Genomic DNA, 13,780 nt, shown 5'->3' with positions numbered 1-13,780 from the left:
AAATGCTCCTAAAAGATGCTCCTAAATGGTGTTTTCTTTGTCCTGTAAGATTACCAATACCATTAATGTTACGTTTTGGAAATACAATGTTTGGCATTTAATTCAAAATATTTCTATTAAATTCCTCATTTTCCCATGCTAGTTTTCTGGTTTAAAAAAGTTAAAACAATTAACAAATAAGAGCCTATCATATTGTTTTGAATTATATTCTGATTTCTGAATATTTAGTTTTTCCACACTTACAATTACTTCTGTATGTACCGTACTACAATTGCTGCATCTTGCAATATTTAAAAATCAGAACAATTTTAGACAAATTTGTGACATAGATAAAGATGGCCTTGAATAATTATCAAACAAAATTATTCATGTTTTATATGCCGTTCCTCTTTTGCATATCAAGGAGCTGGTGCCTTTGAACTGACACACCCACCCAACACATGCAGTGGGTGCGGTCGGTGTCAATTCTTTTTGTTGTTGACCCAAATTTTGTATGTTTATTGGATCAAGTGAATGCCTTAAGCCAAGCTTGTTTGTTACATAAGGCCTTCGGTACACACAGTACATCATATAGGTTGGTTGGTTGGCATCCATAGAGATAAATGGCAATGAAGTTTGGGGTCCGCTCTTGTGCATGGTGGGATGCGTGTAGTGGGTGTAATTATGAATGGAGATATGAATACTGAGAATGTCCCGGGGGCGCAGACGCAGACAGTCAGTGCTGGGTTAGGCCAGGCTAGGGTGTGGGCTGCCGAGAGAAGGAGGTGGTGGTGGGGGGGTCGCATTCATTATAACAACTCTTTGACGCTCTAATGGCTCAATGCTCAGAGTTGACTTTGTCCTGCTGTGGGTGGAAGGAGCCGCTGCATTGTGCTGTGTTGCATATTGGACTGTTTGAATAGGGCCGTTTAGAGGCCTTTATACTCCGCCCCAAACTGATAGAGGGCCGCTGTAGAAGAAAAGGTTTATCTGGTTGACTGCTTGAGTGTTCTGTCATTGTGTGGTAGTGGTGTGTCCTCTCTGACACCTCAGTAAATGCTGGAATACCTTCCAAGGTAGGGTTCCTGATCAATGATCGACCAAGGTTTATCTATTGGTTACATTGTAAACATTTGGTTCAGTTAGTTTTGGTTTCACACTGCAGTTATTGAGCTAAACTCACTAAAGAACTTTGCTATGTCTTGTTGACGTCGACTACATGGACTGTGTCTCCCTATACCTAACACTGATTAGTTATAGAATATTACCTTTCCTGGTGTTGTATTAAATCCAACTCCCTACAGGTGCATTCATGTCACACAGCAGAATGAGCAGAAGATTAGCATTATGCCTAGATTCCGTTAATCTACAGTTACAGTAGATATAGGAGTCCCAAGCATAAATTTCTGTGCCTAATCTACTGCATGATATGAGTACAACATTTTGATTGGGGATTTGGATTTCAGCACAATATTGGTTCTTTTTCTTCTTCTAATATATGAATGGTTGACAATAGCCTGCTTCAGCTTCCTGTAATTGGTCTAGAAGTCTGAACCAGCTAGAAAAGTGTTTTCACATGCAACAAACCAGACTGAGATCTCTTTTAGTCAGATTTAGACCAAACCAAGTCTGAAGACTGTAGGTCCAAACCAAACAAAGTAGATGTAAAAGCACTCTAGAGCTCATTTTTAAAAACTTATTAGGCATTGTTCAGTGGTAGGAACTTTCTACCAGCAGTTACACAGATGAATGGCTTGATTTCTGGTCAGTGGTACAATGGAGGTAATGAACAGTAGGTGGTGTTTTATTGAGTCAGCAAAGCTTTTTTTAGATTTTGTTGCAGGAGCATTGTAGTCATAACTTATCACATTGTATTCCACTATTATGCAGGAAAATTGGAGTAGATCCAGACGCTATTGCGGAAGTTGAGAAGATAGATCTCAGACTACACTGTAAGAAATAATATCTCAGCAAGAGAAATGAACCAAAACCTACTTTAAATATCTAATGCTGACTGTAGTAAGCATACTCACAAAATGGTTCTTCTATGGGATCACTCAATGAGTTATTCGTAGCACATTTATGTGGACAGTTCTAGCCAGATACTGCTGGTCATGATTATCATAATCACCCTTTGCACTGAGCACTGTGGGTTGTAATGCAATCTAGGATGTAACTTCAGAAATTAAATGTAGCACCCACAGACTAAAACTTAAATAAATATAAATAAATGATCAAAGGCACCTTGCCATGAGCACCTTGGCCAGATAGAACCTCACAACTTGTGCCTCTGTGAGAGTTCCCAAGCTTCTGCCTGAAGTAACACATCATGATCAATTTACAGGCTGTTATCACATGACTTTTACCATATCAGTGTATTGATACTTTAGGTGTATTGATTGTTGCCAGGCATGTTATGAATTAAACAATGTCAAACATAGTGAACACAGTGAGTCCCCTGTACTGGGAATGCAAATGAACACTATAAATTACTTTCCTTCCCACAGCATTTACTGCAGCCAACATCATCTAAACCATCTGATAAAACGCTTCACGCTGCAAAACCTGAGGCACAAAAGGGTTCATGAAGCCTCACAGTGCAGCCAGATAACAGATAATCATGAGCTGTTTAGTGTGAAGTAAAGGCCCTGAGGTGGACTGTGTGTAGATGGGTGATCTCCTCCTTATCACAAACAGTTCTTATCGCTGGTTGGTGTTGCTAGTGCTTGAAACTGATAGGGAGAGACAGAGATGACCTTTTAAAGTTTCTGCTTGCATGTTGAAGCCCCATTATCTCTCTCTCTCTCTCCTGCAAGGCAAGCGCAGACTCCACCTGAGTTTAATTAACACATTCTGCATCTCCCCCATGTCGTTTCAGCTTTTATTAGCAAGCCCTCGTCAATGACTTGATTTTGGAGACCTCTGTTTTTCAGAAGTGCTTTTTTCCATCAGTTATAAAAAAGATTCACCAAAATAATAAAAAAACATTTTGGTCGAAACTAAACAAAATGTTTTTTTTTTTTTTTTTACCATAAAAAAATAGCCTAAATTAAACTTTCTAATATCTCAGCAGACAAACCAATAACACCCAATATACAGCAGTGTAATTCTAATCATGAATTTGCTTCAGCAGTGCTATTCCAGTTATAAATATACCTCAGAACTGCAATTCTAACCATAACTGTACTTCAACAATGCTGTTTACCTCAGAGTGTAGCAGGGAGAGGTCCGCGACAAGTCTCCAAATCTCATGTGTACAAGACTTTTGGGTACAGATAAGCTAAAATACTTGGGCGTGCATGTCAGTACCCCCACTTCAAACCAACCTCTGTCGCCCGTCTACCTCCAGGAACCTCTCATCAGTGGTCCACGCCTAGCTTCTGTTGACCAGAGACCAGAGTTTTATTTTTACTCCTCGTCATTTACGTGACTATCTCCAGGAATTCCTTTTGCGAATTGTAAAAACAACCAGCCAGGGCCTTGCCACTTTCCTCCTTTTCTCTTTCGCTTTCCTTCTATCACTCTTTCTCTCCCTCTCTCTCGCACTCTTTATTTTTATTACTCCTGTTTTATAGTTCTTTTTCCACTACTCTCTCTCTCTCACGTGTGTCTGACTCGCTCCAGGCTGTAATTGATAGATATTGTAAAAGCACCAAATTGCTTCAGCTCACAGAATTCCCCTGTAATTACAGCGTGTAGTTTCTCTCAGCTGGAATTTGTGGGGTGTTTTTTTTTTCCTTTCTCTCTCCAGCTGTAGACTTCTGGGCTTAACCCACAGTCTCTCGCTGCTTTTAGTGGTGGTTTTAGAGCTTAATGCTAGAGACGTCACATTTTCCCAGTCCAGATTCAGTCATAAAACCGTTGCCTAAACACTCTTAAAGTGAGCGAATACGACAGATTAACCCACACTGCACATAATAAGGGAAAATAAGTGTCCAAATTCTGTGAAGTACGTTCCGAGCTTTTAACCCTTAAGCTGTTCGGTTGAGTCTGTTGAGGGGCAAGAGTTCAGTGCACAGCTGAATGCTATCAGGACATACCAGACAGTTCTTTCAGCATGTTCAGCATGTTTAAGAGGTAGAGATAACTGTTGGAAGTGTGAAATATATAAAATAACCCAGTATAATTGTAAAAAAATAAATATAATACGCATAGATTTAACACTATGAGAGTCTTACTAGACAGTGTCTCTGCTTTTTTTTGTGTGGCTTTTCTGTTAGCTTACTGCTAGCAAGCTGAAGAGATTGTAGCCGGTTAGCCTACTTGCTTCCCCATGTTTGGCATTATCAAATCTAAGTCAGTGTTTTCCAATAAAAATGTGTAGTAATGTTTAGCTCCAGTTAGAAAATTAGCTTAGGTTATCCTGTTTGATTTCCTGAGGGAGCAACAACCAGTGGAGAGAAGAGATGGTAAAAAAAAAATGCATTAGCATTTTAGCCTGGATTTAGCATTAGCTTTTAGCCTGGCATTGATTCCCATATGCTTCCTCTCTGTAAACACTAACACAGAAAAAAAAACTTTGTAATGAAGCCTAGCCCAGCATTGATGAGGGGTTAATTGTTGTTAGTGGATTGGGTTTATATAAAAGTACATATTTCATTTTATTGTTTGTGTTACACTATTCTGTAAATGTGATTTTAACAGGTATTTATCTTCCTAATTTAAATTGTGCACGTAAACAATTAACACATTGAATGTATTTTAGGTGCCCTTTTACACCCCATGAGTGTCCATATGTGTTCATTCCTGTCTCTCTTCATGCCTTCCATGCTCTCTGCCCAGATGGCACGGTGCTGAGGTCCTCATATTATCTGCCTCAGTTCACACTTCTGCCCGTGCCCAAAGTTGTCCAATGACGTCACAGACTACTTACGTACTCAGGGTTGGCGTGCATGCAACGGTCTCCATTAGATGCATGTTTGACTCATTCTGTAGTGATTGTCTAATGTGAACCAGTACCTGAACCAGGAGCTGTGACTCAGGCACATGTTGCACAATATGGGAAATGTGATGATGGGGGAGAGATAGGTGTTGTATTGTCTGCTTTTCCACACCTTTAAGGCAGCATTGCATGTGAAAAGAGAGGGAAAATAGAGCTGGGACAGCTGTTGTGTAACCGTAAACCACAGACTGAAATTTGAACTGTTTATGTGTGTGGCATATGTTTGGGTTAGTTATAAGGTGTGTGTTCCTCATAAATGCAGAGGCAGACTTGTGCAGTTGTTGTTTGTGCTGTGCTTAGTTGTTTTTTCCATGATTCGTGATCATAGAGAACATAGCCTGGAGTTGCATTTGTTATCCACTTTAATGTTGTTGTTTTTTTTTTTTATCTAAGGTTTTGTGCATTTTTGAAGAATGTGAAAGCTTTTAGCCTGGCAACGATTCCGTGGCATATGCTTCCTCTTTGTGAACACTAACACATCCCACTCATCTTGTAATACAACATATTGTTCCTTTGGGTTCATTCTTGTTCCCTGACAAGTTTGCACAGCTAATAACTTTTTTTTAATAATATAAATACACTTTTTAATGTTTTTTACACTTGCGCCACACCTTTGCCCACTAACCTGTATTCAAGGGTGTGCGCAAGTGTCCAGCTTGTATGAAACAAAATCAGTTCTCACCAGTTGGCACAGGTGACCGTTGGCTGACTGGTTCAGGCACAACACTTAACCTTTCAAAGGTTATTTTTTAACAATCTGAAATGGTAAACCTAAAGCTTTTGTGATAAATAGCTCTATACTGCTATCCCAAAACTTTCCCAGACCTATAGTACACTTTGTTAATGTGGCACAGACACTTACTAGGTAGGCCACTGCTTGTCCTGCCTGGCGACAGTCATAAAAAAAGAATATCAAAGATGATTCTGCTAAAATCAGATGAGTTAAATCTATTAATTTGATCTGAAAACAATATTTATTTAGCATTTTTTTCTGACTTACTTTTTCATAAATTTTCATAACACTTAGGAAACATTTGTATGAAATCCTGGCGACCCTGAAACAGTTAGCATGTTTTGTAGGTGACTAGCAAAGGGCACAAGGCACATGGTTACTGGGTTCCTGCAGACTGGCGTGACAAACGACCTGTTTGGGTCTGATCCCTCTTCAACATTTCCACCCTGGCCAGATCCCAAGCAACTGTGCCTTCTATTAAAAGCCCTGCCATTGAGAGACAGCTCAACATTTGTGTGCCTGCATATGCCTTTACTTGCACCAGAGAGTTTAAGCTGGATTTACTTATATGTATTATAATGATGTCCTTAAGCTTTTTCAGAGGATACAATAACATACATAAGCACAGTACTGAATACACAGAGTGGCAGCTTCAAACTAAAAGACTAGAAACATATAATATATGTTTTCAGTGAGAGTGGTGATATTTCTGTTTGTCTAGGCTCTGGCCACAAGGTCATCTGCCCCCAAAAGCTGTTTTAATAGTGTTATGAATCATACTGACCATTACTCTATATTAAATCAGCCCAGTGCATGCCCCATATGTATTCAGCTTACTTTGCCTCGAACTAAATGCTGGGATGTTGTTGCGTTTGATCCAGTAATTAACGCCTAAGGCTGTATTTAGAGTTCCAGACTGCGTGCCCTTGCATGGTTTAAAAATCTTGTCTCTTTCTATCGAGTCGGCTCTGTCTTATTAAAGAGAAAACGGGGAGAGGGGTGTAATGGGGACAGTTCCAGAGACATAGGTAGGCTATAAAAAGATTAATTAAAAATATGTGCATGACTACCATGATGAGGATGAGGAAGGGCAAGAAACAAGACTTGGAGCATCTCTTATGATGTAACCCAAATCCTCAGGAAAGTAATAAAAGAGAGGGAGAAAAATAGAAGAAGGGAAAAATGTGAATTGGCTCAAAGGTCCCATGAAACCTGGGAAGAATGAAGAATCAAAAGTCATAATGGAGCAAGAGCACTTAATCTGGGTCTCGAGCAGACAGAGTGAGCAGCGACGAGTCTGTTTATAGTCCAGTGGAAATCTTAAGAGGGTTTTTGCCCGTCTGAGTCGAGCTGAGGTGATGCTCATGAGCGTTTTCAGCAGGATTTAAATGAGCCTCGGCTTAGATCCAGCCTCTGGGGCCAGCATATAAAACATGATAATCTGCCTGTAATGTGCTCTGTATAGACAGTACACAAAGCTGTTTTTATGTACTCAAGAATACTAAACATTGGAAGGAGGGGAGGAGGTTTCAGTGTTTTCCTCTCACAAAAAAAGCCCTGTTGTGTTTGATGCAACTGAACGCAAAAGATTGCAGCTGTTCCCTCTTTGCTCTTTCTTTTTCTTTTTGTTGCCTTTCAAAGAATTTCATTTGAATGAAAATCCAGTAGGCGTGTTTGTTGTGAGTGGGGGAAGGGTGCTATTGGTTGGAGACTCTGGTAGAGGCCAATCGAAACACAGTTCAGTCTCTCCTCCTTTCTTCTCTCACATGCTTTGAGCCTCTCTCGCCTCTGATAGGCTGTGTGGAGAAACGGCATCTGGAGGCTTTGAGAGTGTAGTAGGAGGAGCCAGACAGAGCATTAAAACCAAGCGGCTGCCCCATTTGCTCTACAGAGCTCTAGTCTGCGTTGTATGTGTTGAAGTGAAGGAGTGAGTGGAGTTTCTTCATTTCTTTTTTTCCTTTTTTCTGACAGTGTCTTTCTTTTTCTTTTTTCTTTTTCAGAGCACAAAGAATATTTCAGGATTACAAACTTCAGCTTTGACGACTCCTTTTGCCGGTGTACGTAAAAGGAGCGGACCAGGTCACTGTGTTTACAGGATTTACCCCGTTACTTGGCTCGTTTCAGCACCGAGGATTGAACTGAGCCTTAGCCCTGGCTTCACGGGCTGCCCTTGTCCTGGTGGGTCACTCAGTCGGACTGATGTGGAATGCAACCTCTAGTGACCCCCTCCCAGAGGTCTCCATTCAGTGAGCAGCACCAGAAAGAGTGGGGATAAAAGACAAGAGGACCTGAAACAAAAAAGAGAGAAGGAGCAGCAGCAGCAGGAGCGTTCAGCCTGGTTGGAAAGTTAAAGGGGGCGAGGAGCTTAAAACCCCTGGTAAAAGAAAGAGTGGAAAGCGTGAGTATAAAAGACATTTTTGCTGCTTTTCTGGACATTTAAAAGCTCAAAGGGGGACTGACAAGCCTCAGCTCCAGCTACACAGTTGCTGACATAAACAGCCATGCCGGTGGAGACCCTTCGTCCTTCTGATGGCCGTCTGGCTGGGGGTCCTTTTACTTCAGCCATGCCTTTCCGCATTCTGAACAAGGGCCCGGACTACTTCCGCAGGGCTCCTGAGCCTGGGGCTCGAAAGCTGAGTGCAGTGGAGCGCCTTGAGGCTGACAAGGCCAAGTATGTTAAGAGCCAGCAAGTAGCACTCACAAGGCAGGAGCCTGTGAAGCCACCAATTATTCGCAAGCCCCTACTCTCTCCAAGCATGATGCTGCAGTGCAAAATCAACACTCCACCAGCCCGCAAAGTCCCACGTAGACCTATGGACTTTGTGGATAATGGAGGAAGCCCTGGGCAGGGTGCCCGCAGGGGACCACAACTCAACCTGGAGATCCTAAACAACCTCATTAATGTCTCTGATGGGGTCCAGCCTTCATCTCCAGTCCCTTCCTCTCCCTCACCTATGGCCTCATCTCCCTCATCTGGAGGAAAGAGCATGGGGAGTGGACATTCTGCAACAGAGAATTCACAAAGTTTCAGCTTTAAAGGACACCTTCTGTCAACGGCTGATTCTGTCAACTCCTGCACTTCCTCTCCTCTTAACAACCACATTCAGCCTCCTTGTCCTGCTGTTCCAGAGCCCAGCCGCAGGCCTCCCCCTGTACCAGCCAGAGCTCCCCGGCTCCCTGCACAGGGCACCTCCTATGGGAGCCCAAATTCTGTGACAGTTCGGCGGGTGGACGTGCGGCCGCAAGCAGAGGTCAGGAAGCCTCAACGGATTCCCCTGAAGCCTCAACCCAAACCTAGACAGACTGTTCAGCCACAGATCGCCCAGCCACAGGTACCACCTCCACCACCTCCATCTTCTAAGCCTCCCTCACTCCCGACCCGATCTCCCTCGCCCTGCCTGCCCTCCAGCCCCTTACTCATGCGATCAGGTGTCCCACCTCCAGCCTCGCCTGCCTTTACCCGCCTTTCTTCGGCCAGTTCGCGAGGCTCGGGGCGCAAGCATCCAACTCTGCATCGTTCCAAATCGGACCTAAGCGACCGGCTCTCGCGGGCCACTGCTGACCTGGAGCGCTTCTTTAACTACTGCGGGCTGGACCCTGAGGAGATGGAGGACTTGGGTGGAGTGGAGCGCTTTGCCCGCGCCGCCTCCGACATTGTCTCCGTCTCAAAGCTCCGTAGCGTCAGCACGCCTAGCTCAGAGTGTGGAGATGAGGGCAGGGGGGAAGCGGAGGAAGATGACTATGACGATGCCCCCCCTAGGCCCAGCGAGCGTGTTCCCTATGGCATCTCGGTCATCGAAAGGAACGCACGCGTCATCAAGTGGCTTTATGGAATACGACAGGCACGGGACACGCAAAGTGTATCCAATGTGTAGGTGTTCCCCCTTTGGTGTTCCCTGGAACTCCAAATAGAAGGAAAATAAAGGGGAAAGAGACCTTAATGAATGAACTCGTGATGAACGTGAACATGCCCTTTGTTGATGAATCTTTTGTTTATACATATGATATATTTATGTTTTTGAGACTCTAAGTGATGCTGATTTTTGTACTGTATATTTGTTTTCCATATGGAGAATTCTAGTTTTGCCTTACGATAAGTTCAAGGACTTTTGTTCTTATACATCTCATTCGTGTTTAATTGGTGCAAATATTTTGTTGTACATGGCCCGTTTTAGGTTTTTTACTTTTCTTGGGCTGTAATGACAATTTACCTCAAAAAGCGAGAAGGAGGGCGTGAACTGGAGCAAGCTTTAGAACTTCTGCACATTGACTTGGATATAAAAGTCGTTTAAAGCAATAATTAAAATATAAATGCTAATAACTGTGAGAGACTGAGTGGATGATGATAGTGATGATGATGATGATGATGATGTTGATGATGATGATGTTGAAGAAGCAGACAGCAGTAGACCTGCTGCAATGGTGCTGTTCAGGTACTTAGTCTTTATTTCAAATAGCAGAGATACGGGAACTGTGGCTTTCTAATAGTTGTAAGGGCTCTGTAATGATAACCAGCCAGGTACTGTTTAGCAGTAGAATCCTCGTGTGTTTGTACAGCGTGAATCAGGTAATGGCGTAACTTCCAGGTGAATAAGTGCAGATAAGAAAAGATCCGAAAGTCCACAGTCCCCCAGTTGCCGGTAGCAGGAGGGTCTCAGGGACCTGTGCTTAGTCAGCTGCAACTGGGATTATAGTATAAAGACACAGCCAGCACACAGGAAGGCTATGTTGAAGATACGTTCACTGTCGCACACTAGGGCTGCACAATATAAAAAGAGCATCATAGTGCAACAATACTGTTTATACTTCATTGTAATATGCCTTGAAATGTGTTAGAAACACAAAGCCTTGATCTGATTCTTTACATTAGTTGGATGCCTTATTTTATTCAAAAACAGTACAGTACAATATTGTTCATGGTCATAATTCCAAAAAAAGCTGATCGCTGTTGTTTTTGTGTAGTCCTACAATAAATATTATGTAGGATAATCAAGGTGATTTATTGTAATATTGTTTGTTCAAATCAAATTTTAGTAAAATTGTCATAGTATTGAACAACATAATCATATTTTGAAAATCTGAGTAATAGAATATTTTACTTTTATTAATGCAGTCACAACAGCAGGATCTAATAATGGAGTACAACACTGCCAACAAGTAGTTGTGTTTAAAAAAAACACTACTCAAAATTAACCACTATCTGACACCAAGCTTTGGTGTAAACTAATAACTATACATCAATACTATATTAAAAAAAAAAAAAAATAAAGTATGCCAAAACAAAATATCGCTATACTTCGGTATATCAATGTTTGTTTTCTTACCCAACTAATACAGAATTTTTTTTTTTGTTGCATAACAAAATGACAGTGATTTTAGATATTGTGCAGCCCTAATGTAACCACATACGTGTGCACATGCATGCACTCAGTAAAACACTCCTGTGCACACACACACACACACAGCTTACCCCTGCTCACTGTGCACACACACACACACATCTTTAAGCTGTCAGTGTCGAGTGTAAGAAGGAATGAACATGCAAAGGACAAAGGACAACGAGGTTCTGTTGATCGAGGGTCTGTGACGCTCTAAACTATGAGGCGTGAAACTCTATACTATATGATACTGTGAAGGAACTCCTGAGCTTCCTTATATTCACTTTATACACTTCCTCTCTTTATCAGTGGCTGTTTGGACAGTTCATATTGATTCATATTGATGTCAGCATGTGACTTCCGCTTCCGTTAGCATGCACACACACTTGTGTACAGGTGAATTTTTTTTTGCCTCAATATAACGTGGAAAGCCATTTCAGCAAAAGCAATTTGCAAAAGCACAGTTGCACCCGCAGCCACACGTTCGTTCCAGCACTCTTGAACATTTGTATGTTCAGCATCTAATTTAGGAATGAAGTTCTGTGGGATTCTGTTCTTTTTTTTTCGTTGTTGTTTTTGTGTTCAGCAGGGCATTGGGTAGGATTGGGTTTGTGCAGCAAAGTGTTTTCCTCTCTCTGTGAGGAGTTATATAATTGTGAAGAGTGAAGAAGGTTGCGTCATGTGTGGGATGGACGCAGGAGGTAGGGATGTGGAAGAACCCGAGAGAGAGCGCAGGAGTCAGGTCGGGACAGAAACTCTCAGGTTTGCGTTCTGTGTAGGGGGTGGGGATACGCAGTCACATCTCTTTACTGCAGAGATGGATGGATGGATGGATGAATGAATGGATGGATGGATGAAGTCATGAGGGAGAAATGTTGCTTTAAAGAAAGCTGGAATTGAAAGGATGTTGAATAGATGTTACCATGGGACACAGTTTGTTTGTGGTCAGAGAAGAAAGACACAATGCTGTTTTCCAACCTGCTTTTTCTTTAGTTCAGGTCAGCAATCACTGAACTTAGTTTAATGTTAAATGTGCTTCCAAACCGTTTTAACCTGCATACCTTCAATAGGACAACTCAAACATTTCAGAGCTACAGAGACACAAATGCACGCTAACGTCAACAATGTAGAAATCACATGAAGAAGAATATGCTCAGCCGTGTTCAATGGACAATGAAGTATGACTTGGGTTCTATGGTAAGTTTTGTTAAGAGCTTGAGGCTCAGCACATCAAAAGCAAGGAATATCTGATGCAAAATGTCTTTTAAAGATGTCAATAAAGAAAGATTTTTGCAAAAGATTCACCTTTATGTCTTTATTTAAACTTAAACAGATTTATGAAAGTATTGTTTTTTTTTTTTTTAATTCCAAGTTCAAGTGAAGTCAAGTAGTTTTTTTGTCGATACTGCGTATGTACAGGCAAAGACGTAGGAGCAGGTTTGACATAGGTTTGCTAAAATGAATCAAAGCCCACCCTATAAAGATTTACAACAACATTTGCGGAATTAGTTACACACAAATAAACAATTTGTTTTCAGTACTTCTGTTTATTATTAGTTAAATTCAACCAAAGGTGACTTTACAACCTAAACATGTTACTCCACATTAAATTTACTGTTATGCAAATTATGCATGCAATGTCTGAATGATGTACATATGACAAATACATATATGACAAAAACTGATCAGTTATTATGGAATATTTAAAATAATATAAAAACAGATTTGGTTATTATTATTTTTACTTATCGGCATGTCAATTCTGTTGTATACTTACATTTTCTCCACTCTTTAAAAAAAACCTCAGTAGCGTTGGGTCCTGTGTTTTCTAGTCTGTTAGCAGTACAAGATTTTATCCTAAAGCCGTTTTTATTGCAATATATTGTCATTGTAGCGATTCATTGCTCTCATCATTAATCTAACGTATGAATTCAGCACCCCCACCAGGAAAAGCACCCCCTCTTGGCAGCGTGTACGCACATCTTCCTGATAAAAGCAGAAATAATTGCTAATCATTATATTTAGTTAATTTAGCTAACTTTAATTATAAACACACTCCTGAGAGCAGATGCTTTTCATGGCGGGGTTTTTTTTATACATACAGAAGATTAAAATTACGATACGCTCCTTCTCAAAGTTACAAGTACAGCAAGATAAAAAATATAAATAAAAAAGAAGGAGAGACACTAAAGGTGCAACAAAAAAAGTTACAGATATAGACAAACATGAAAAAAGAGACACAAGACAATAGTGCAATAGTGATGGGGGGGGGGGGAGAGGAAATGACAGTACCATTATAAACAGGACCCGTATAAACATTAGTTTAAATATAGTCCAAATATAAGTTTATAAGTTATAAAGTTATAAGTTTAAAGTTAATAGAGCAGAAAAACTTTTAAGAAGTAATTTGGTGGTAAGTTGCAGTTTTCTGGTAAAAACATGTTTATGTAGGTCAGGGGTGTTCAGTCTTATCACAGAGGGCCAGTATGGCTGCAGGTTTTCATTCCAAACTATCAGCAGCACAGCTGAGTCCACATGTTTAATTAATTGATCAGTTTCAAACAGCTGATGATGATGATGTTCTTCTGCTTGTCAGGCAGTAGAGTTTGTATGAACTGCTGAAGTAATCTTTTCATTTCCTCATCATTTCCATAGTCAGCATCATGCTTGTATTAGGAATTCAAAAAAATAATGGGTTTTCCAAAAATCTGTGCAAACAATCCCTGGGGAAAAACTTGTTCCAAATTA

At 41.0% G+C, this 13,780-nt stretch overlaps 1 protein-coding gene across 3 annotated transcripts in view; it reads left to right on the top strand.

Annotated features, from left to right (window-relative positions):
* wu:fa11c10 (protein FAM110B) overlaps nucleotides 1-12,330 on the top strand; it is a 32,311-nt gene extending 19,981 nt beyond the window's left edge. For all 3 annotated transcript variants that reach the window (XM_007249927.4, XM_022677384.2, XM_049462855.1), the window contains one exon: nucleotides 7,655-12,330. In XM_007249927.4, coding sequence (XP_007249989.1) covers nucleotides 8,156-9,529 — 1,374 coding nt within the window. In that variant the 5' untranslated portion in view covers nucleotides 7,655-8,155 and the 3' untranslated portion in view covers nucleotides 9,530-12,330. The remainder of the gene's footprint in view (nucleotides 1-7,654) is intronic.
* The last annotated feature ends 1,450 nt before the right edge of the window (nucleotides 12,331-13,780 follow it).

This window comes from Astyanax mexicanus, chromosome 13 (assembly GCF_023375975.1).
Source record: "Astyanax mexicanus isolate ESR-SI-001 chromosome 13, AstMex3_surface, whole genome shotgun sequence".
NCBI classification, from domain to species: Eukaryota; Metazoa; Chordata; class Actinopteri; order Characiformes; family Acestrorhamphidae; genus Astyanax; species Astyanax mexicanus.
This window is presented reverse-complemented; position numbering and strand designations above follow the sequence as displayed.